Raw genomic sequence first — 21,866 nt, forward strand, 5'->3', positions numbered from 1 at the left:
TATGAGGTCCCCTCTCATTCTTCTGAACTCCAGTGAATACAAGCCCAGTTGATCCAGTCTTTCTTGATAGGTCAGTCCCGCCATCCCGGGAATCAGTCTGGTGAACCTTCGCTGCACTCCCTCAATAGCAAGAATGTCCTTCCTCAGGTTAGGAGACCAAAACTGTACACAACTGTACACAATACTCCAGGTGTGGCCTCACCAATGCCCTGTACAACTGTAGCAACACATACGTGCCACTTTGAGTGAGGTACTAAAGTTTGACAAGTGTGAATCATCTCCCGACTCCCCAACATCTTTCCACCATCTACAAGGCACAAGTCAGGAATGTGATGGAACACCCTCCATCTACCTGGATGAGTGCAGCCCCAACAACACTCAAGGAGCTCGATACCATCCAGGACAAAGCAGCCCGCTTGATTGGCCCCCCATCCACCACCTTCAACATTCACTCCCTCCACCACCGGCGCACCGTGGCTGCAGTGTGTACCGTCGACAAGCTGCACTGCAGCAACTCGCCAAGTCTTCTTCGGCAGCACCTCCCAAAACCACGACCTCCACCACCTAGAAGGACAAGGGCAGAAGGCAAATGGGAACACCACCACCTCCAAGTTTTCCTCTCCAATTCACACACGATCCAGGCTTGGAAATATATCGGCCGTTCCTTCATCGTCGCTGGGTCAAAATCCTGGAACTCCCTCCCTAACAGCATTGTGGGAGCACCTTCGCCACACGGACTGCAGCGGTTCAAGAAGGCGGCTCACCACCACCTTCTCAAGGGCAGTTAGGGGATGGGCAATAAATGCCGGCCTTGCCAGCGACGCCCACACACCGTGAATGAATTTAAAAAACTGAACCCCAATGTGAATAAGCCTCCTTAAGAGCAGTAGAGAAATGGAGCAGGAAAAAAAACTAACATATAATTTTTAAATTGTGTTTGCCTGCCAAAATTATGGGAGGAAGGTGGGAGAATTAAAAGTAGAATGCTTTTTACTGTATTGATATATTCATAGGCATATATCTGAATGAGAAGGAAATATACTCCCCCAATAACCTGCCAACATATCTTGTAACACTTGGCCAAAATTAATACATCTCCTTCTCATGTCAGGGTTTAAAATTAAGATATCTTGTGAGTGGCTCAGCAATCCCTACCAACTAATTATTAATTGTCTAATTGGTAGCTCTTTCAGAGCACCAGTACAGGCACGATGGGCCAAATGGCCTCCTTCTGTGCTACATGATTGTATCTACAACACTTTTCCGGTCTGCCGCTTGCTCTCCTGATAACATTCATGTTTATTTGTGTCTTTCATTTCAAACATACTGTAAGGCGAGTGATACGGAAACATTAATCACGGTGATTCAGCAGCAACACACTGAAAGATGGAAAGGTTTCTGCTGAACACCCCAGCGTCACAATGGAACAATTGATTGTTGTTTAGTGGAAAACAACAGCAAGAGGCAACAGCCATAAGTTACACGGGGGAAGAAATACTCTGGTACCTATTAGAACATAAGAACAAAAGAAATAGGAGCAGGAGTCGGCCATTCGGCCCCTCGAGCCTGCTCCGCCATTCAGTGAGATCATGGCTGATCTTCTACCTCAACTCCACTTTCCTGCACTATCCCTTGATTCTCTTAATATCCAAAAATCTATCGATTTCTGTCTTAAATATACTCAACGACTGAGTATCCACAGCCTTCTGCGGTAGAGAATTCCAAAGATTCACAACCCTCTAAGTGAAGCAATTTCTCCTCATCTCAGTTCTAAATGGCCGACCCCTTATCCTGTGACTGTGACCCCTGGTTCTAGACTCCCCAGCCCGGGGGAAACATCCTCCCCGCATCTACCCTGTCAAGCCCTGTATTTTGTGTACTTCAATGAGATCATCTCCCAGAAGGACGCAAGTAAATCTATTCCTGATTATAGGAACTTGAGTAGGCCCTTTCAGCTCCTCAAGCCTCCGCCATTCAATTATGGATGATCTGTACCTTAACTCCATTTACCCACCTCTGCTCCAGATCCCTTGATACCCTTAGCCCAACACAAAACTATCACTCTCAATCTCGAAAGCTTCAACATCCACAGCCTTTTGGGCGAAGAGAGTTCCAGATTTCTACCATCCTTTGAATGAAAAAGTGCTTGCTGATTTTCCCCCGAAATGGCCGCGCTCGAAAGCTGGAACCATCTCCCCAGGGTTGCAAATTTCAGAAGGTCACTTGTTCACTTTCAGCCCCAAAAGATTTGTGATTCATTTTTTTTCTCCCCCGTAACAGAAACTTGGGTTCTTGACTTTAAATCAAAAGGCACTTCAGTTTTTAATGTTTTAATAATTAAAAAATGGTCGTTGACCTGCTCAACATTTCGGGTGATGACACTCTCAGTGTTAGAAATGGCTTATTTATAAAAAAAAACCCTCGTGTTATGCCTTCCCTGTTATTTGCAACCCCCATGATTACATCTTGAAATGTACACTGTTCATTGAAGGGGCTGGGACAGGAGGGGGTCAGGCGGAGGATGCAACCCATCCGCAATTGCGCCCGGGCCGGGGGCGGTGGGAATGTGTCACCGCCATGCCCCGACATTCCGCCCCGCCCGGCGCTCTGGCCCCTTGGCGGGGGGGGGGGGGCGGGGGAAATTGCCCGACGGGAGTGTGACTGCCGCCAGTCGGTGCCCCCGCCAACAGGAAGCCCAGGACCCTCGCTTGGGCCTCGTCGACCCCGCAGTGGCCCTCCCCTTTAAATAAAGGGCAGGGACGTCGCTACGCATCAGGGCGAAGCGGCACGCCTACGCCGCACTAGACGGCGATGGGCCCCGCCCCGAACCATCCCCTACATAGAAACATAGAAACATAGAAAATAGGTGCAGGAGTAGGCCATTCGGCCCTTCTAGCCTGCACCGCCATTCAATGAGTTCATGGCTGAACATTCAACTTCAGTACCCCATTCCTGCTTTCTCGCCATACCCCTTGATCCCCCTAGCAGTAAGGACCTCATCTAACTCCTTTTTGAATATATTTAGTGAATTGGCCTCAACAACTTTCTGTGGTAGAGAATTCCACAGGTTCACCACTCTCTGGGTGAAGAAGTTCCTCCGCATCTCGGTCCTAAATGGCTTACCCCTTATCCTTAGACTGTGACCCCTGGTTCTGGACTTCCCCAACATTGGGAACATTCTTCCTGCATCTAACCTGTCTAACCCCGTCAGAATTTTATATGTTTCTATGAGGTCCCCTCTCATTCTTCTGAACTCCAGTGAATACAAGCCCAGTTGATCCAGTCTTTCTTGATAGGTCAGTCCCGCCATCCCGGGAATCAGTCTGGTGAACCTTCGCTGCACTCCCTCAATAGCAAGAATGTCCTTCCTCAGGTTAGGAGACCAAAACTGTACACAATACTCCAGGTGTGGCCTCACCAATGCCCTGTACAACTGTAGCAACACCTCCCTGCCCCTGTACTCAAATCCCCTCGCTATGAAGGCCAACATGCCATTTGCTTTCTTAACCGCCTGCTGTACCTGCATGCCCCAAACTGCACCCCATAGCGCTGGGAGGCGGTGTCACAGTTAAAGTGTCGAACTTTCCCTCTGATCGCCGGCGGGCGACAATAATTGGAATTGTGCGCCCGAAACGGGGCGGGGGGGGCAATCCCCCCCCCCCCCCGCCCTTGCTGTTGGGCCGAGGCCCAGCTGTTCTACTCACCCTTACTATGGAGCAACTTGATTCAAACCCGTAAGCACGGCAAGATGTTTATCAATGAAAACCTGACCAAGTTCTTCAAAGGGACTCTGACCGCAAAACGGTTTTGCATCCTGGAAGAACGATGCAAATCTGAACACCAATAGCTACTGAAAGCCAAACCTCAAATCGACAGAAAGTCACGCACCCTCCTTTATCCATTCATTCTGTATTTGCTGCCACTGTTTTCCATCAATGGCGGTTGGGCAGGGCGGTTTAACGGCAAGATGCTTTGCTGTGGATTTTGGCAACCGCCCCAAATCGTGGCACAAAGGAATAAAGAGATGGTTCAGGGTGTTAAAGGGAACATGTTTTCTGATTGGCAAGGTTCCCTCCTTCCCTTCCTCTCCCAAAGGCCTCCTTCCACAGGGGATGGGCGTCCTGCAGTACCTCACTCAAGTGGCCCCTGTTCGTGTATGAGCCTCGTCAGTAACCGACCACAGGCTATTTGTCTGTGGGAGCATCACAACCCTGCCCGATCCTGTCGAAACCCAAAGAAGGACGAAGTTTGAAGGAACTTTTAAAAAGCAAAACAGGAGGCCGGAATTTTCCCAGCCCTGTGAGGGCAGGTTTGGAGGCTGTCGAAATGGCCGTGATTGACAGCGGGTCAGAAGTCCGCTCTGAACCCGCCTCCTTGCCAGTTTCACAACAACAACAACTTGTAATTTATATGGCACCTTTAACGTAATAAAACTTCCCAATGCGCTTCACAGGAGTATTCTGAAACAAAAAATTTGACACCAAGCCACAAGGGAGAAATTAGGGCAGGAAAAGCTTGGTCAAAGAGGTAGGTTTTAAGAAGCACCTTGAAGGAGGAAAGAGAGGTAGAGAGGCAGAGAGGTTTAAGCAGGGAGTTTCAGAGCTTGGGGCCTGGGCAACAGAAGGCAACCAATGGCTGAGCGATTATAATCAGGGATGCTCAAGAGGGCAGAATTAGAGGAGCGCAGACGTCTCGGGGAGGTTGTGAGGCTGGAGGAGATTACAGAGATAGGGAGGGGCGAGGTCATGGAGGGATTGGAAAACAAGGATGAGAATTTTGAAATTGTGGCGTTGATTAACCGGGGAGTCAAGTGCCCGCGGATAAAAAAACATGAGGCAGTGGGAATTCTTAAAACCAGGAACTCTGATCTGCGCAAGACTCCCTGCCATTTATAGTTACTCAGTGCCTGCGATTGTATTTCAAATTTGCAATAAATGGGAAATATAAATAGAGGCGGCCTTTGCGATAAAGCTTTTGTAGGAGATTCACCTTGGAAGTGGCTTCTCCCTTAACTGCAGTATTCTATTAAAAATCCAATCCAAAAACAATTTAGGATTCAATATCAGCCTTTCCCTTGTAGGTTTCTCAGAGCAAATTGTGGATTCACTCAGAGGACATTTGACAGTATTTGTAGACCAGGTTCTTCAATGTATTATATGGCAAAGTCAATGGCAGTTGGCAATTTCTACCCCCACTGCCGTAAATAAAACCTCAATGAAAAGCACTCTGGGTTGCGGATGAGAAACTGGCCATGTTTCCTGCTCCTGACTGCTTTCAAACAAGCCCTGTTGGAAACGCATATGTGGATCATCATAGGCAGTCCCTCAAATCGAGGATGACTTGCTTCCACGTCAAAAAGTTCACAAATGTTTCAATGGTGGACCTAAAATTCCAGGTCCGAACTGAATCTTGAAGGGTGGAAGATGCCTGTGCTTGGATTTTTTTTAACATACGGTGACCGTTTGTAGGGATTGGAGAACGTGTGTATGGATAGGAGAACCAACACTCACTCCCCAACCTCACACATGAAGAGTGGTCACTGGGGAAAGGTACAGAATGGTGCCTCTGTAACCTGGACAAATAATGAACTGAGGTTTGCATTTGTCTCCCTGAACCCCTGGACATCTCTACCTCTCTCGTCCTTTAAGGTCCTCATTAAAACCCACCTCCTTGAACCAAGCTATTGGTCACATAACACCAGTAGAAACATTCTCTTTGTCTCTACTAATCAAAACCTTTCATAATTTTATAGGCCTCTGTTAGGTCACCCCTTCAAAAGAAAAGAACATAAGAACATAAGAAATAGGAGCAGGAGTCGGCCATTTGGCCCCTCGAGCCTGCTCCGCCACTTAATAAGATCATGGCTGATCTGATCTTGGGCTCAGCTCCACTTCCCTGCCCACTCCCCATAACCCTTCACTCCCCTATCGTTCAAAAATCTGTCTATCTCTACCTTAAATATATTCAATGACCCAGCCTTCACAGCTCTCTGGGGCAGAGAATTCCACAGATTTACAACCCTCTGAGAAAAGATATTTCTCCTCATATCAGTTCCAAATAGGCGACCCCTTATTCTTAAACTATGCCCCCTTGTTCTAGATGCCCCCACAAGTGGAAACATCGTCTCTGCATCTACCTTGTCAAGCCCCCTCAGAATCTTTTACGTTTTAATATCACCTCTCATTCTTCTAAACTCCAATGAGTATAGGCCCAACCTGTTTATCCTTTCCTCAGAAGTCAACCCCTTCAGCTCAGGAATCAACCTCGTGAACCTCCTCTGAAATGCCTCCAATGCAAGTATATCCTTTCTTAAATACGGAGACCAAAACTGTACGCAGTACTCCAGGTGTGGCCTCACCAATACCCTGTACAATTGTAGCGTGACTTCTCTGCTTTCATACTCCATCCCCCTTGCAATAAAGGCCAACATTCCATTTGCCTTCCGAATCACCCTTCCTAATCACTCTTGGGGCCCAAACCTGCAATCTCCCTAAACAGTAATGCTCAGCTAAGTACTACGGATAAATTTGCTGGGCCATGAAAGGAATCTGGTGCATTAAATTTTAAAATGAAAATCATGAGAACCAGTACCCACTTTCTACATCCCAAAGGAGTCACTGAATTACACAATAAAGTGAAAATGTGGTATATCTCTGTAACTCCACTATACCTCAATACCTCTACTATACCTCAATACCTCCACTATACCTCAATGTCTCCATAATCTCTAAGCTCCTCCAACCATAACCCTCCGAGAAATCTGTGCTCCTCTAATTCTAGATTCTTGAGCATCCCTGATTTTAATCGCTCTACCATTGGTGGCCGTGACTTCAGCTGCCTGGGCCCTAAGCTCTGGAACTCCCTCCCTAAACCGCTCCGCCTCTCTACCTCTCTCTCCTCCTTTAAGACGCTCCTTAAAACCTACCTCTGTGACCAATCATCTCCCATAACATCTCCTTATGTGGCTCGGTGTCAAATGTTGTTTTGTAATACTCCTGTAAGAGCCTTGGAACACTTTACTATGTTAAAGGTGCTGTATAAATACAAGTTGTTCTTATTGAACACCTCTACTGTATCTCTGCATGTTTGTACCTCTATATCTACCTTTAGATATTCACTGGTAAATGTTTATAATTTAATTGAAAGGTTTCTTTGTTTGAATGCTGTGAGTGAAAGCTAGCCGATACCACAGACCATCAAAGCCCAAACGGCAAATTTTCTGTCTCTGAGCAAATTAACTTTGAGCCACACACATGCCAGCGAGTGAGGGGATGATTGGCACACATTGATTGTGGCAGTGCCAGAGCTTGGAGCAGTTTATCATAGTGATTGCCGCGCTGACTGGCCATTGCAGCTCATTCCAGTGAAGGCATCACTCCACTCAAAGGCTGACAGAACTCTGGCGGAACCTTCTGGCACGCTTCACTCCGGTGACAAGTGCGTGCCAGAGTTGACTGCAATCTCCGATAGCCAGCAATGGTGGGCTTGTAATTGTTGTGGAGGGAAGTGTGGGGTCCACTGAAGGACAATCTGTCACGGCCCAGGGTTTAGTCAGAGAACTGCCTTAAAGACACAGGCTCACACTGTGCTCCTCTATCAAACTGGTTGTTTTATAACAACAACAACAATTTTTATTTCCGTAGCGCCTTTAACGTAGGAAAACGTCCCAAAGTGCTTCACAGCAGTGCTATAAAACAAAACAAATAAATTTGACACCAAGCCACATAAAAAGAAATTACGGCAGGTGACTAAAAGCTTGGTCAAAGAGGAAGGTTTTAAGGAGCATCTTGAAGGAGGAAAGAGAGGTGGAGAGGTTTGGGCAGGGAGTTCCAGAGCTTAGGGCCCAGGTAGCTGAAGGCACGGCCACCGATGGTTGAGCGATTATAATCACGGATGCCCAAGAGGGCAGAATTTGAGAAGCGCAGATATCTCGGGGGGGTTGTGGGGCTGCAGGAGATTACAGAGATAGGGAAGGGGGAGGGCCATGGAGGGATTTGAAAACAAGGATGGGAACAAAGATAAAACACAACTTGCTTCTTCTTGACAATGTGACATCTGTGCTGGGGCGGTGTCAGTGCCAGGGTGGGTATCCACTGGATCATGGTGAGTCTAACATGATCGGAGTTTTAAGCATAACCCTGGTATTTGACTGCCCGCACCCCATATTATTAATAGTCTTATTTTCAAAACATTGCTCACGCCCTGAGCCTATTACATAGCTACAGGTGAAACAAAGAACTATTAAACTAATTATTGTAATTATTCACAGCCTCCGTTCCCTCTTCCCCCTATTACCACTGTCCCAATTATGCAATGCTGTTAGAACAACCGCTTCCAGCATAAACCTTGTGTACATTCTAGAAACTCCAGGAACATTTGGCCAAAACAATCAATTGCAACGGTAAGCTGAACACACTCAATAATTAGCACTTGAAAACATAAGTTGGGCTAGAAATTGCTTGGCACCCCGTTTGGGGCGCTAACTTTTCAGGGAGCACAAAAGTAGCGCCGGGTGAATAAGATTGGCTGGTGCCAGGAACTTCTGCTTTCACGCTCCGAGAGGGAAGTGCTACCACTTCCCCTAGAGCGCTGAAGGGAGTGAGGGGCCGGTGTTGGCAGAGCGCTGAGTAATGAGCAGTGCTGCCATCTTTACAGGCTCCTTTCCTCCCTGAAAGGGAAGGGCCGATACTGGGTTGAAGGAATCTTCAGGCTGTGTCTGTTGGGTCATGGCACCTGTGATATGTGCACAGCAGCCCCGAGCTCCCTAACAGAGTGCAGGGCTGAGCAATCGCGGGGGCAAAAGAAATCAGGAGGCAGCAGAATGGGGCGATCAATACACTTTTGCCCCACCTGCCCACCGCAGCTTTTAAATACCGCTCCCCAAGCGGCCGGACGAGGGGACAACGCCTCCTGCAGCTGCCGTTGTTGACGCCTAGGCGATGCTGCAGGGGGCGGGACCGAATATTGCACCCGGGCCGGTAACGGGACGCTGCGCACCGGATGACGTCACGATCCACGAGTCGCAAGGGAGCGAGGCGGTAAGTGTTAGCGCCTCGTTACCGCCCCTCACAAGCGCTAACTGGAGGCGCAAACCAGGCCAATTTCTCCCGCAAGGGAACTCAGAGTTGAGAAGAGGGCGCTCAGCCCATTGAAACCCATCGTTCTCGATGATCGAATTTACTGTTACAGCAACCAACTGCATGGGTTGAACAACCCCAAAACATTTTGCCTCTCCCACCCTGGCTGGTAAATTATAATGCACGTTTATCACTGATAGTGTGTAAAAAACAAAATCTTTCTTTCGATCCAATGTGATGTACAGAGAGTGAGAGCGGTTACCTTATATATAGGAGCTTCTCCCAGTCCGCTGCCCTTACTTCATCGTAAGTGCGTCGGAAACACCGTGTACGCGGTTCCAGCCAAGTTACACCGGTGGAGAGGGAGCAACTTCCCGGCCAATTTTGAATGATAAGGGAGTTGAGGGTTATGGGGAGTGGGTGGGGAAGTGGAGTTGAGGCCAGGATCAGATCAACCATGATCTTATTGAATGGCGGAGCAGGCTCGAGGGGCCAAATGGCCGACTATTTCTCATGTTCTAATGTTTATCAGCTCACGCATCTCACAATCTCTTGTACACCTGAAATTACCGACACTGTGGGCCTGAGGGTCTGGGAACCCTGCTCCACTACTGGAAGTGGGAGCTCCGGCCGGTCGACTGTGACCCCGTCCCCAAATCCCGGGGAATGTGGTCTTTTTAATAATTGGCGCAGGTCACCGATTGCGGTAAAGATGCTGTGAAGCCCCATGGAAAATCAGAGCGGCATTATGTGCAGGAGCAATATATGTATGTTCCTTTTAGAGGATCCCCTTGTATGAAGGATCTCGCCTGGAACTGATGAGCAAGAGGAGGCTTGGAGGAGATTTGATCGAGGTGTTTGAAATCATGGAGGGTTTCAATAGAGTAAATAAAGAGAAAGTGTTCCCATTGGTGGAAGGGTCGATAAGCAGAGGGCACTGATTTAAGGTGATTGGCAAAAGAACCAGAGGTCACATGAGGGAAAACTTTTTTTTAGTAATGAGTGATTAGGATTTGGAAAATACTGCCTGGTAGGGTGCTGGAGAAGATCCAATTGTGGCTTTCAACAGGGAACTAGATAAATGCTTGAAGGAGAAAAAATTCCAGGGATATGGGGAAAGAGCGGGGGAGTGGGACTAACTGGATTGCTCTTCCAAAGAGCCGACAGACTCGATGGGCCGAATGGCCTCCTTCGGTGCTGCTCTATTCTATGATGCAATTCCAAATACAACTCTTAGCAACAAGCTCAGGAATAAAACGGGCAGAGGCCTGTTCGTTAGGGCTGATGGTCAGTTTGTTGTCCACCATCTCATCTGGACAATAGCCTAGGGGAAGAGCCTCGGGAGAGTGGGTGTGGAAGGCAGAAAGATTTGGACAGGATTGTTAATTTGTGCATTTTCTATGCATTGCGATCTGGATATTACCACTGACATCCGAGGATAGGATCCAAATTTGAAAATGTCCAATTGGGATTCCAATGCTCCACTACCAGGTGTAACCTTCCATAATATTCCGACATCTCTTGGAAAACCAACTCTGCTTTTCAACATGTAAACTACAATAAGTAACGAGGTATAAATACAAGATGCACTGCAGCAAATCGGCAATACTTCTTCGGCAGCACCTCCCGAACCCGCGACCTCTACCACCTAGAAGGGCAAGGGCAGCAGGCGCATGGGAACACCACCACCTCCACGTTCCCCTCCAAGTCACACACCATCCATTTCATTGGAAATATATCGGCCGTTCCTTCATCGTCGCTGGGTCAAAATCCTGGAACTCCCTCCCTAACAGCACTGTGGGAGCACCTTCACCACACGGACTGCAGCGGTTCAAGAAGCCGGCTCACCACCACCTTCTCAAGGGCAGTTAGGGACGGGCAATAAATGTCGGCATTGCCAGCGATGCCCACATCCCGTGAACAGAATTTTTAAAAATGCATTTGAATTTCTGTTGCATATAAATGACTCAATTGTTCTTGCATTACACAAAGCCAAAGGCAAATCGGGTTTAAACAAATTTCTGGTTGGAAGCAATTTTTTTGTCTGTTTAATCCTACACTGCACAGCACAAGAGTTTGGTCTCCATGTAAGAGGGACTAATATTCATGAACACTTTTGCAATATTTTGTGTTTTACATTAATATAAGGACCTAGGGGGCCGAAACATTATTTTCCCTTGCGGGGAGGGGGGGGGGAAGAATAAGTTAAATCTGATTTTTTTTTAGTGTGTGAATTATTGGCTAATCAACTCCAACCCTTTGAACCAGAGCAACAAAGCCTGGGATTTTACTGGAGATTGCTCAGCACTGCCCTGAATGCTGGGATAGCCCAGCCTCCACACCTGTCTCTGGTTTACTCAAACTCTCTGCTGAAAAACACCTGAAAATCATAAAGCTCAACAGGCTGCACAGTGAGAGAGAAGTGAAGGGAGAAAGCGAATATAAAAGAAAGATGGAATAAAGCCAAGAGAAGGGAATGGGGGTGGGGAGAGGGGATGAGGAGAGGGCGGGAAGAGGGTGGGAAGAGGGCGAGGGGGGTGTGGAGAGGGGATGGAAAGAGGGTGGGAAGAGGGGGAAGGGGTTGGGAGAGGGGATGGGGAGAGGGAGAGGGGCGGAGAGAGGGGGGACGGGGAGAGGGTGGGGGAGAGGTTGGGCAGAGGGGATGGGGAGGGGATGGGGAGGGGATGGGGAGGGGATGGGGAGAGGGTGGGAAGAGGGTGGGAGAGAGGGGGTGGGAGGTGGGGAGGGGGGACGGGGAGAGGGTGTGGGCAGAGGGGGTGGGGAGAGGGGGAAGGGGGTGGGAGAGGGGCGGAGAGAGAGGGGGGGAGAGAGGGGGTGGGAGGTGGGACGGGGAGAGAGAGGGGGTGGGAGGTGGGACGGGGAGAGGGTGTGGGGCGAGGGTGGGCAGAGGGGGTGGGGCGAGGGTGGGCAGAGGGGGTGGGGCGAGGGAGTGGGCAGAGGGAGAAGAAGGGCTGTGACAGCTCCTTCCATGTACAACAGATATTACACACAGATGCTTTCACTGTGGGTCAGCCCACTGACCGTTGCTATAGCCGTACCTTTGACCGTGACGTGGACCCTCTGACTGATGGAATGCTGCTGCTGCACCAGGACACTGCAGACATATTCTCCCTCGTCCATCCCCTTCTGCACATCCATAAGTTTCAAAGTGCCATTCTCAAACACCGCCTGCCTGTGATTGTCGGGAAGCAAGACTGAGTCTTTGTACCATTTGATGGAGTAGTACGGATATCCAATGACCCGGCAGTTAATGAAAGTGTCTCTCCCAGCAATCGCAGTGCTGTTTTTCATGGAGCGGATACTCGGAGAGCCTGTGAAAAGGATTCCTGCATTAAAACACCAACACTGGCATTTTATCACACAACACAAGCTTCCAACTAAGTGACTTCTTGCTGTACAACCTATGTTTAAGGTGCTGGTATTCCTTTCTTCCCTCTAGATTTTAAAGCACCTATTAGATAGCATAAGTTTCAGTAAACAAAAAAAATGCAATCCTAAAAACAGCCCTTATTGCTGATATCATTTTTATCTGAGAACATTGCACTAGAGAGTGTACAGAGGAGATTTACGAGGATGTTGCCTGGACTGGAGAATTGTAACTATGAGGAAAGATTGGATAGGCTGGGCTTGTTTTCTTTGGAACAGAGGTGGTTCAGGTGTATAAAAATTAGGAGGGGCCTCGATAGTGTGGATAGGAAGGACCTACTTCCCTTAGCAGAGGGGTCAACAACCAGGGGGCATAGATTTAAAGTAATTAGTAAGAGGTTTAGAGGTGACTTGAGGGGAACTTTTTCACCCAGAGGGTGGTGGGGGTCTGGAACTCACGGCCTGAAAGGGTGGTAGAGGCAGAAACTCTCAGCACATTTAAAAAGTACCTGGATGTGCACCTGAAGTGCGGTAACCTACAGGGCCATGGACCTAGAGCTGGAAAGTGGGATTAGGCTGGGTAGCTCTTTGTCGGCCGGCGCAGACGCGATGGGCCGAATGGCCTCCTTCCGAGCTTCCTTCCGATTCTATGAATGTAACAGTAGGGTTTTGGAGGAGTTCTGCTTAAGGCCACAGGCTCCTCACACCTGCCTGTAGTGGGTTACCATTCATATCGGTGCGTCATAGGAAGGAAGCATGTGACCCTTTTGGTGCTCTCTTACAGAGAGGCGGGAAGGGAAAGAAGGCCAGGAGTGAGCACAAGCGCCTCGGCACGGTTTCTGATCATGGCCTTCACATGAGCATTGGCAGAAGCTTTGAGCAGGCCATTTGCCACATTTCCTCGGTTGAAATAGGGTGGAGGAAGAATGGTATACTACAACAACAACTTGTACTTATATAGCACCTTAAAAGTAGTAAAACATCCCAAGGCACTTCACAGGGGCGATTATCAAACAAAGATTTGACACCGAGCTACATAAGGAAGCATTAGGACAGGTGACCAAAAAGCTTGCTCAAAGAGGTAGGTTTTGAGGAGTGTGTTAAAGGTGGAAAGAGAGGCGGAGAGGTTTAGGGAGAGACTCCCAGAGCTTGGGGCCCTGGCGGCTGAAGGCACGGCCACCCGATGGTGGGGTGATTAAAACAGGGATGCTCAAGAGGGCAGAATTACTGAACAAGTTCCCGACAGGACGGCCAACGCTACTGGAAATCTCCCCCCTCACCCTCCCCCCCCCACCCCCCCAAACCACTGCTTCAGATGGGGCCATGGAGCTGTGTAGTTCCGAAGCCTGCTTGCAACATCGCGAAGTCAGGGCTGGCACGGGTGACCCTAGATGGACTCCTCCAGATAGATCTGGAGAGCTGTAAGTTATCAAATGGGAGAAACAAGCATCATACAGGCTCCATTCACACAGGACGATGAAATAAAGAAGGAAGGAAGACTGATTTTCATTTGCCGCTCCCGTCCAGGTAAGTCCAGCTACTCCACCTGAACACCGTTGGTGGACCCTTTGTCATGTATTCAACCAGCATTGTAACCCATGTATAAACTGACCTAAGTTGTACACCGTGAGAACACTGACCACTAGCTGGGAGACACCCCTAACCTGGACCTTCAGGTATCAAAGGGGAAGCTCCACCCACCTTCACCACTTGAGTGCTAAGGAATAAAGGACAGGTCACAGACTGACCTTCTCTCGAGCATGGGCCTCGTGTGCATTTATACTGTGTAGTAAGGACGTATCACCCTTGCAGAAACTCTACTCAACGGGGAAAGGCAAAATACGGCGAGCTTTCCAACTTCACACTTACCCAACCTTTGGAGACACGGTAAACAATGACCATCTCTGTCATTTGACGATCCACTGAACGTAGGCCAGGTTACCAGCATACTGCACAGGGTATGTGGAACACATTATTGGCCGCCAAATTTTCTTGAGCACAGAACAAATGATGGGAGGAGGCAGAAAACATATCCTCTCACAAGGGCGATGTGTCTCAGTGGAAGAACGGTTAAGGGCGACAGTAGCCTGAAACGGGTTGTCTTTAGGATCATTGGGAGGTGCCTCGGTAGGTACAATGGAGGAAAGTTGGGCCCTTCCTATTCCACGTTTGTTCATTCGTTTCTACGCAAAGCGTCACAAAGCTTCAGGGAAATTTGGCCCGTCACTTTATCTCAGCTGGCAGGTTGGAGACATTAATTAGTGCCTGGGAATCGAGGGATTAACTTGCTACTCTCAGGAATGCAATTACCCTTGAAGGACCCAGAGATAATGATCCCCCAAAACATCCTTGAAGTAATCACACTTCCCCAGCACCATCGTCAGGGAAAAAAAAAATCAAAATTGAAAAAACATTTTTAAATTAGAAGTCCATTTAAGGGACCAAAATGGGTCACTGTCTCTTTAAATTTATTGCTTGATAAAACAGTCACTGGTATGATTGTGTGCAATAAAGCGTAAAGGAGGCAGAGTGGAAGCCAAGCGTGCAAAGAACGTGACATTAACAAAATTAAAAGATCACACGGAATTTTGGGGGGGGGCTTGTCAAATTTGATTTGAGAAACACCAGGCCCATTTCACGACCGATGAGTCTGTTTCCAACTAGAGAGCAGTGGCGAGCTTTAGAATGCCCAGGGGATTTCCCCGTCATCCAGCACCCTACAAGATGCTCGAGCGTTCAACATGTGGACCATGGTAAGGACCCTGTCTCCATGACAACTCTCAAGGTAACGCAGTGGTTACTGGGAACGGTAGCATGGCGGTTATGTTACTGGACGGGTAACCCAGAGGCCCGGACTAAGTGATCCGGAGACGCGAGTTCATAACCACACCACGGCAGCTGGGGAATTTAAATTCAGTTCATTAAATAAATCTGTAATTAAAAAGCTAGTGTCAGTACTGGTGATCATCAAACTAGCGGGTTGCTGTAAAAAACCCATCTGGTTCATTAATGTCCTTCAGGGAAGGAAATCCGCCGCCCTTACCCGGTCTGGCCTATATGTGACTCCAGACCCACAGCAATCTTAACTGCTCCTCTGAAACATAGAAACATAGAAAATAGGTGCAGAAGCAGGCCATTTGGCCCTTCGAGCCTGCACCACCATTCAATATGATCGTGGCTGATCATGCAACTTCAGTACCCCTTTCCTGCTTTCTCTCCATACCCCTTGATCCCTTTAACCATAAGGGCCACTCGCTTTGAATATATCTAATGAACTGGCCTCAACAACTTTCTGTGGTAGAGAATTCCACAGGTTCACAACTCTCTGAGTGAAGAAGTTTCTCCTCATCTCGGTCCTAAATGGCTTACCCCTTATCCTTAGACTGTGACCCCTGGTTCTGGACTTCTCCAACATTGGGAACATTCTTCCTGTATCTAACCTGTCCAATCCCGTCAGAATTTTATATGTTTCTATGAGATCCCCTCTCATTCTTCTAAATTCCAGTGAATATAAGCCCAGTCACCCTGCAGCCTCTTAGCATCCTCCTCACTGCTCACACTGCCACCCAGCTTAGTGTCATCTGCAAACTTGGAGATATTACATTTAATTCCTTCGTCTAAATCATTAATGTATATTGTAAATAGCTGGGGCCCCAGCACTGAACCTTGCGGTACCTCACTAGTCACTGCCTGCCATTCTGAAAAGGACCCGTTTATTCCTACTCTTTGCTTCCTGTCTGCCAACCAGTTATCTATCCACATCAATACATTACCCCCAATCCCATGGGCTCAAGTTTCAGCCTGAATTGTTCCTATTTTTTTGGAGCAACTAGTTTAGAATGGAGCATCTTAGAAATTGCAATTCTCGGCATTTAGTTTGCTCCAGTTCTAGTGAGTTAGAATAGTTTCATTGTCGAACAGATTTTTTTTTCAAAAGGGGGCGTGTCCAGCCACTTACGCCTGTTTTGCAAGTTTAGGCAGCGAAACCTTACTCCAAACTAACTTAGAATGGAGCAAGTGTAGATTTTTGTACGCTCAGAAAAACCTTGCCTACACTTATAAATCAGGCGTAGGGAACGAGAGATTGGGGTGGGTTTACAAACATTAAACACTTCACTTTTACAAAAAAAGAGCCATCATCAATAATAAGTGATAAATAAATCAATAAATCAACCAATAAAATCAAAAAAAATTAAAAAATTAAAAATTAAAAAATTATTAAAAAATCAATCAATAAATAAAAAATTAAGTTTCTACTCACCGACTGCAGCACCGGGAGCCCTCCAACAGCGTGCTGGGACAGGTCCCACCCAGTGTCTCTCTCTCTCTCTCTCTCTCTGTCAATGTCTCTCTCTCTCTCTCTCTCTCTCTCTCTCTCTCTATCAGTGTCTCTCTGTGTTTCTGACAGTGAGGGGGAGGGGAGGGAGGGGGAGAGGAGGCGGGAGAGAGAGAGAGAGAGGGGGAGAGGAGGGGGAGGAGAAGGAGGAAGAGGAGGGGGAGGAGGAGGGGGAGAGGGGGGGAGGAGGAGGGGGAGGATGAGGAGGGAGGGGAGGAGGGAGGGGGAGAGGAGGGGAGGGAAGGGGAGAGGAGGGGGGAGGGAGGGAGAGAGGGGGAGAGGAGGGGAGGAGGAGGGGGAAAGGAGAGGGAGAGGAGGGAGAGGAGGAGGGAGGGAGGGAGGAAGTGGAGGGAGGGGGGAGAGGAGGAAGGAGGGAGAGGGAGGAAGAGAAGGGGGAGGGAGAGAAAGAGGGGGGAGGGAGGGAGAGAGGGGGGAGGGAGAGAGAGGGGAGAGGAGAGGAGGGGGAGGGAGGGGGGGATAGGATGGGGAGGGAAGGGGGAGAGAGGGGGGAGAGGAGGGAGGGAGGGGGGGAAGAGGAGAGGGGTGGAGAGGGGGGATAGGATGGGGAGGGAGGAAGGGAGAGAGGGGGAGGGAGGGGGAGGGGGGACGGGGGAAAGAGGAGAGGGGTGGAGAGGGGGTATAGGATGGGGAGGGAGGGAGGGAGGGAGGGGGGAAGAGGAGAGGGGTGGAGAGGGAGGCTGAATGGGCCGCGCCGAAGACTTCGGGTGGGGCAGGCCGGCCCTGCCGAGGATGTAGAAGCCGGGCCGGGCCGGGCCGGGCCGGGCTGCCAGAGACTTCGGGCGGGGCCCATCCCCAGCAAGGTGCCGGGCGGGCGGGCGGGTCCCGCTGCCGGCGACGTGGGGGGGGGCGGGGGGAGAGAAGGGGGCGGAGGAACGGGAGCTATACGGGAGGGAGGGAAGGAGGTCCGTGTCCGATAGTCGACCTGGCAGCCCATTCGGCCAGGGCTGGGGGCGGCGTGCTTCGGGCCCTTCCCACACAGCCTCGAGGACATGCGCACACTCTAGCGTGCATGTGCAGAGGTCCCGGCACTGTTTTCAGCGCCAGGACCTGGCTCCGCCTTCCACGCGTTCCACTGCGCTGCGCCAATGGCCTGGATTGACCGGACGGAGGGCAGAATACCAACGTAAATAATAGGCGCTGTTTCTGTTCTAAAAAGTCGGCGCACACTGGGGTTCTAACCCTGGGGGCAAACTTGGGCCCCATGTGCCTTAATTTTCCACACTAATCTGTTGTGTGGGACCTTGTCAAAAGCCTTTTGAAAGTCCAAATCCCCACATCTACTGGTTCTCCCTTGTCTACTCTACTAGATACATGCTCAAAAAATTCTAGAAGTTTTGTCAAGCATGATTTCCCTTTCATAAATCCACGCTGACTTGGACCGATCCTGTCACTGCTTTCCAAATGCGCTGCTATTACGTCTTTAATACTTGATTCCAACATTTTCCCCACTACCGATGTCAGGCTAACCGGTCTATAATTCCCTGTTTTCTCTCTCCCTTCTTTTTTAAAAAGTGGGGTTACATTAGCTACCCTCCAATCCATAGGAACTGATCCAGAGTCTATAGAATGTTGGAAAATTACCACCATTGCGTCCACTATTTCTAGGGCCACTTCCTTAAGTACTCTGGGATGCAGACTATCAGGCCCCGGGGATTTATCGGCCTTCAATCCCATCAATTTCCCTAACACAATTTCCTGACTAATAAGGATTTCCTTCAGTTCCTCCTTCTCGCTAGACCCTCGGTCCCCTAGTATTTCTGGTAGGTTATTTGTGTCTTCCTGAGTGAAGACAGAACCAAAGTATTTGTTCAATTGGTCTGCCATTTCTTTGTTCCCCATTATAAATTCACCTGATTCTGACTGCAAGGGACCTACATTTGTCTTCACTAATCGTTTTCTCTTCACATACCTATAGAAGCTTTTGCAGACAGTTTTTATGTTCCCAGCAAGCTTACTCTCATAGTCTATTTTCCCCTCCTAATTAAACCCTTTGTCCTCCTCTGCTGAATTCTAAATTTCTCCCAGTCCTCAGGTTTGCTGCTTTTTCTGGCCAATTTATATGCCACTTCCTTAGATATAACACTATCCCTAATTTTCCTTGTTAGCCACGGTTGAGCCACCTTCCCCATTTTATTTTTGCGGCAGACAGGGATGTATAATTGTTGAAGTTCATCCATGTGATCTTTAAATGTCTGCCATTGCCTATCCACTGTCAACCCTTTAAGTATCATTCGCCAGTCTATCCTAGCCAATTCACATCTCATACCATCGAAGTTACCTTTCCTTAAGTTCAAGGCTCTAGTCTCTGAATTAACTGTGTCACTCTCCATCTTAATAAAGAATTCTACCATATTATGGTCACTCTTCCCCAAGGGGCCTCGCACAACAAGATTACCAATTAATCCTCTCTCATTGCACAAGACCCAGTCTAGGATGGCCTGCTCTCGATTTGGTTCCTCGACATATTGGTCTCGAAAACCATCCCTTATACACTCCAGGAAATCCTCCTCCACCAGATGGCCCAGCGAGACACTCAATTGTACCAAACCGCTAAGAAAAGAGCAGTGATTCTTCTCGAGGGCAATTAGGGACGGGCAATAAATGCTGGCATTGGCGGCTATGCCCACATCCCGTGAACAAATAAAGAGAAAAGAAAAAGTGAAACCTTTAGAATTGACATATTTTTATGAACATATCTTGGGGGGCGGGGGGGAAAGCTGTGCTATTACCACCCACGTGGTCCGAAATTCTGTGCTGCTGCACTCATCTGTAGTACAGACCATGAGGTGGGCAAGCTTTCTGTCTTTACGGCCCACATAGGCCCCTATGGAGACTCACGGACACGTGTTCGATTCACACTCTCATTCACTTGGGTGCATCTCAAGCTGCAGCTAGTAACAGGCCTTGCTGCTCTGATGTAGGATTTTGACACTCATGAGGCAACGGCACAAAGGATAGACCCTTCCGAGCATTCAGGCTCACAGCATTACAACAAGAGGAATAAGGAGTATAGGGGGGGGTAAGCTACCTCACCTGGTAGGAGGGAAGCTTTAAAATGCAGGATTCTGCATTCATCCTGTTTCCATTGGCCACTATTTTAGGCAGGTGAGCGACATAGATTTAGGCAAATCGGTGTCCCCTTACAAAAGAGGACAACAAGAGTGGGGCGGGGGTTGGTGGCGGGGGGGTGCGGGGGGGGGGGGGCGGTGGTGATCGCAGCCGGAAGGGGTGCGGTCGAGCCGCGGGAAGAAGTCCGACGGCTTCCCATGGCTTTTGTTGCAGATCCTAAAACTCACCTGTTGGATGGCGGCCATTTCCTCGGACTGTATCCACGGCAGGTCAGGCTGAGCAGAGTGGGGGGCCCTGCATCGACTCCTCGGGTCACTGAGTTCCCGAAGGCTCCGAAAGCAGGCATCAGGCCCCTCATTTACATACAGGAGGGGCCTAAATACCTGTTTTAGGCAACCGACAGGGACGCCTGAAAAATTATCCGGCCCAATTTCGGTCAGCGGGCGTCTTTCAGGCATGCTTGGCCAACCGTAAAATGGCCACAATGAGGTTCAATTTCTACCCCACTGCATCACCACTACAATTATTCACTAAGGAACGATAGGTTTTTAAAGCTATTTGTAACTGTGTGTTTTATTTTAAAGCTTCTTTTATTAATAGTTGCGGCTAATGTAAGAGCGCAACATCAACTTCAAAGTAGTAACCTCAGCTGAATAGAAAAGTCTCCAATCAAATGTTTCGGACATTCTTCGGCCTATCATCCTTGACCGGGCCAAGTTTATGTTGCTTGATATGTGATATGTTGGTGGAAGTGGTGACAGAAACATAGAAACATAGAAACATAGAAAATAGGTGCAGGAGTAGGCCATTCGGCTCTTCGAGCCTGCACCACCATTCAATAAGATCATGGCTGATCATTCACATCAGTACCCCTTTCCTGCTTTCTCTCCATACCCCTTGATCCCTTTAGCCGTAAGGGCCATATCCAACTCCCTCTTGAATATATCTAACAAACTGGCATCAACAACTCTCTGCGGAAGAGAATTCCACAGGTTAACAACTCTCTGAGTGAAGAAGTTTCTCCTCATCTGGTCCGAAATGGCTTACCCCTTATCCTTAGACTGTGACCCCTGGTTCTGGACTTCTCCAACATCGGGAATTCTTCCTGCATCTAACCTGTCCGGTCCTGTCAGAATTTTATATGTTTCTAAACTTCAGTGAATACAGGCCCAGTCGATCCAGTCTCTTCTCATATGTCAGTCCAGCCATCCCTGGAATCAGTCTGGTGAACCTTCGCTGCAGATTTCCTCTCCCTCCCGCTGAGTGCATGGTACAGGACAGAGGGAGGGCCGGATTTCCTGAGCGGAGGCTGCCCTCGAGTGACCAAGGGAAAACCCCAAGGGTCAGTCACAGCCATGCTGCCCTGACCTAAGGAAGGTCTTTCAAGGACATAGAGGTGGTAATGTAGGCACCTGTGAGTATGCTCCCGGGCCGCCTGCAATTTCTGCGGTCTGGAGGAGTCCGTGTTCCGTGTGTATGTTCAGAGCGCGAGGTTGCAGCCCCTCTTCCATCATTTGAAGGGGCTGCTCCTCGATTTCTGGTTGCACTTCAGTCCCACGCTCCTGATCTTTGGGCACCCTGTGCTTAGGGGAGCGGGCAGGTCGGAGGGCCTCCTCGTAGGACTGCTCCTGGGCCTGGTCAAGGTGGCCATTAACCGGTGAGGCAGCGGGCGGTCGAGGGGATCGTTCAGCCCGACTGCCTGCCTCTCTTCCGCGGTTACATCCGAGCCAGGGTGTCCCTGGAGATGGAGCACACGGTGTCCACCGGTACGCTCGCGGCCTTCCGCGAGAGGTGGGCGCCGGAGGGACTGGAGTGCATCATCACCCTCGGCAACCAAATTTTAATTTGAGCTTTTTTGTCTAAAGTTTAATTTGTTTATTGTGTCGGTTTTAGTGACCCCCCCCACCGCTCCTTTAGCCAGGGGGCAGTTGTATAATTTGTGTTTTAGTGCCCTCAAAAAAACCAAAAAAAAAACA

General features: G+C 49.0%; 1 protein-coding gene across 1 annotated transcript in view; it reads right to left on the reverse strand.

Annotated features, from left to right (window-relative positions):
* dscaml1 (Down syndrome cell adhesion molecule like 1) overlaps positions 1 to 21,866 on the reverse strand; it is a 618,289-nt gene that overhangs the window by 219,537 nt on the left and 376,886 nt on the right. The window contains exon 7 of the mRNA XM_070893140.1: positions 12,137 to 12,409. Within this exon, the coding sequence (XP_070749241.1) occupies positions 12,137 to 12,409 (273 nt within the window). The remainder of the gene's footprint in view (positions 1 to 12,136; positions 12,410 to 21,866) is intronic.

Source organism: Pristiophorus japonicus, chromosome 11, assembly GCF_044704955.1.
Source record: "Pristiophorus japonicus isolate sPriJap1 chromosome 11, sPriJap1.hap1, whole genome shotgun sequence".
NCBI classification, from domain to species: domain Eukaryota; kingdom Metazoa; phylum Chordata; class Chondrichthyes; family Pristiophoridae; genus Pristiophorus; species Pristiophorus japonicus.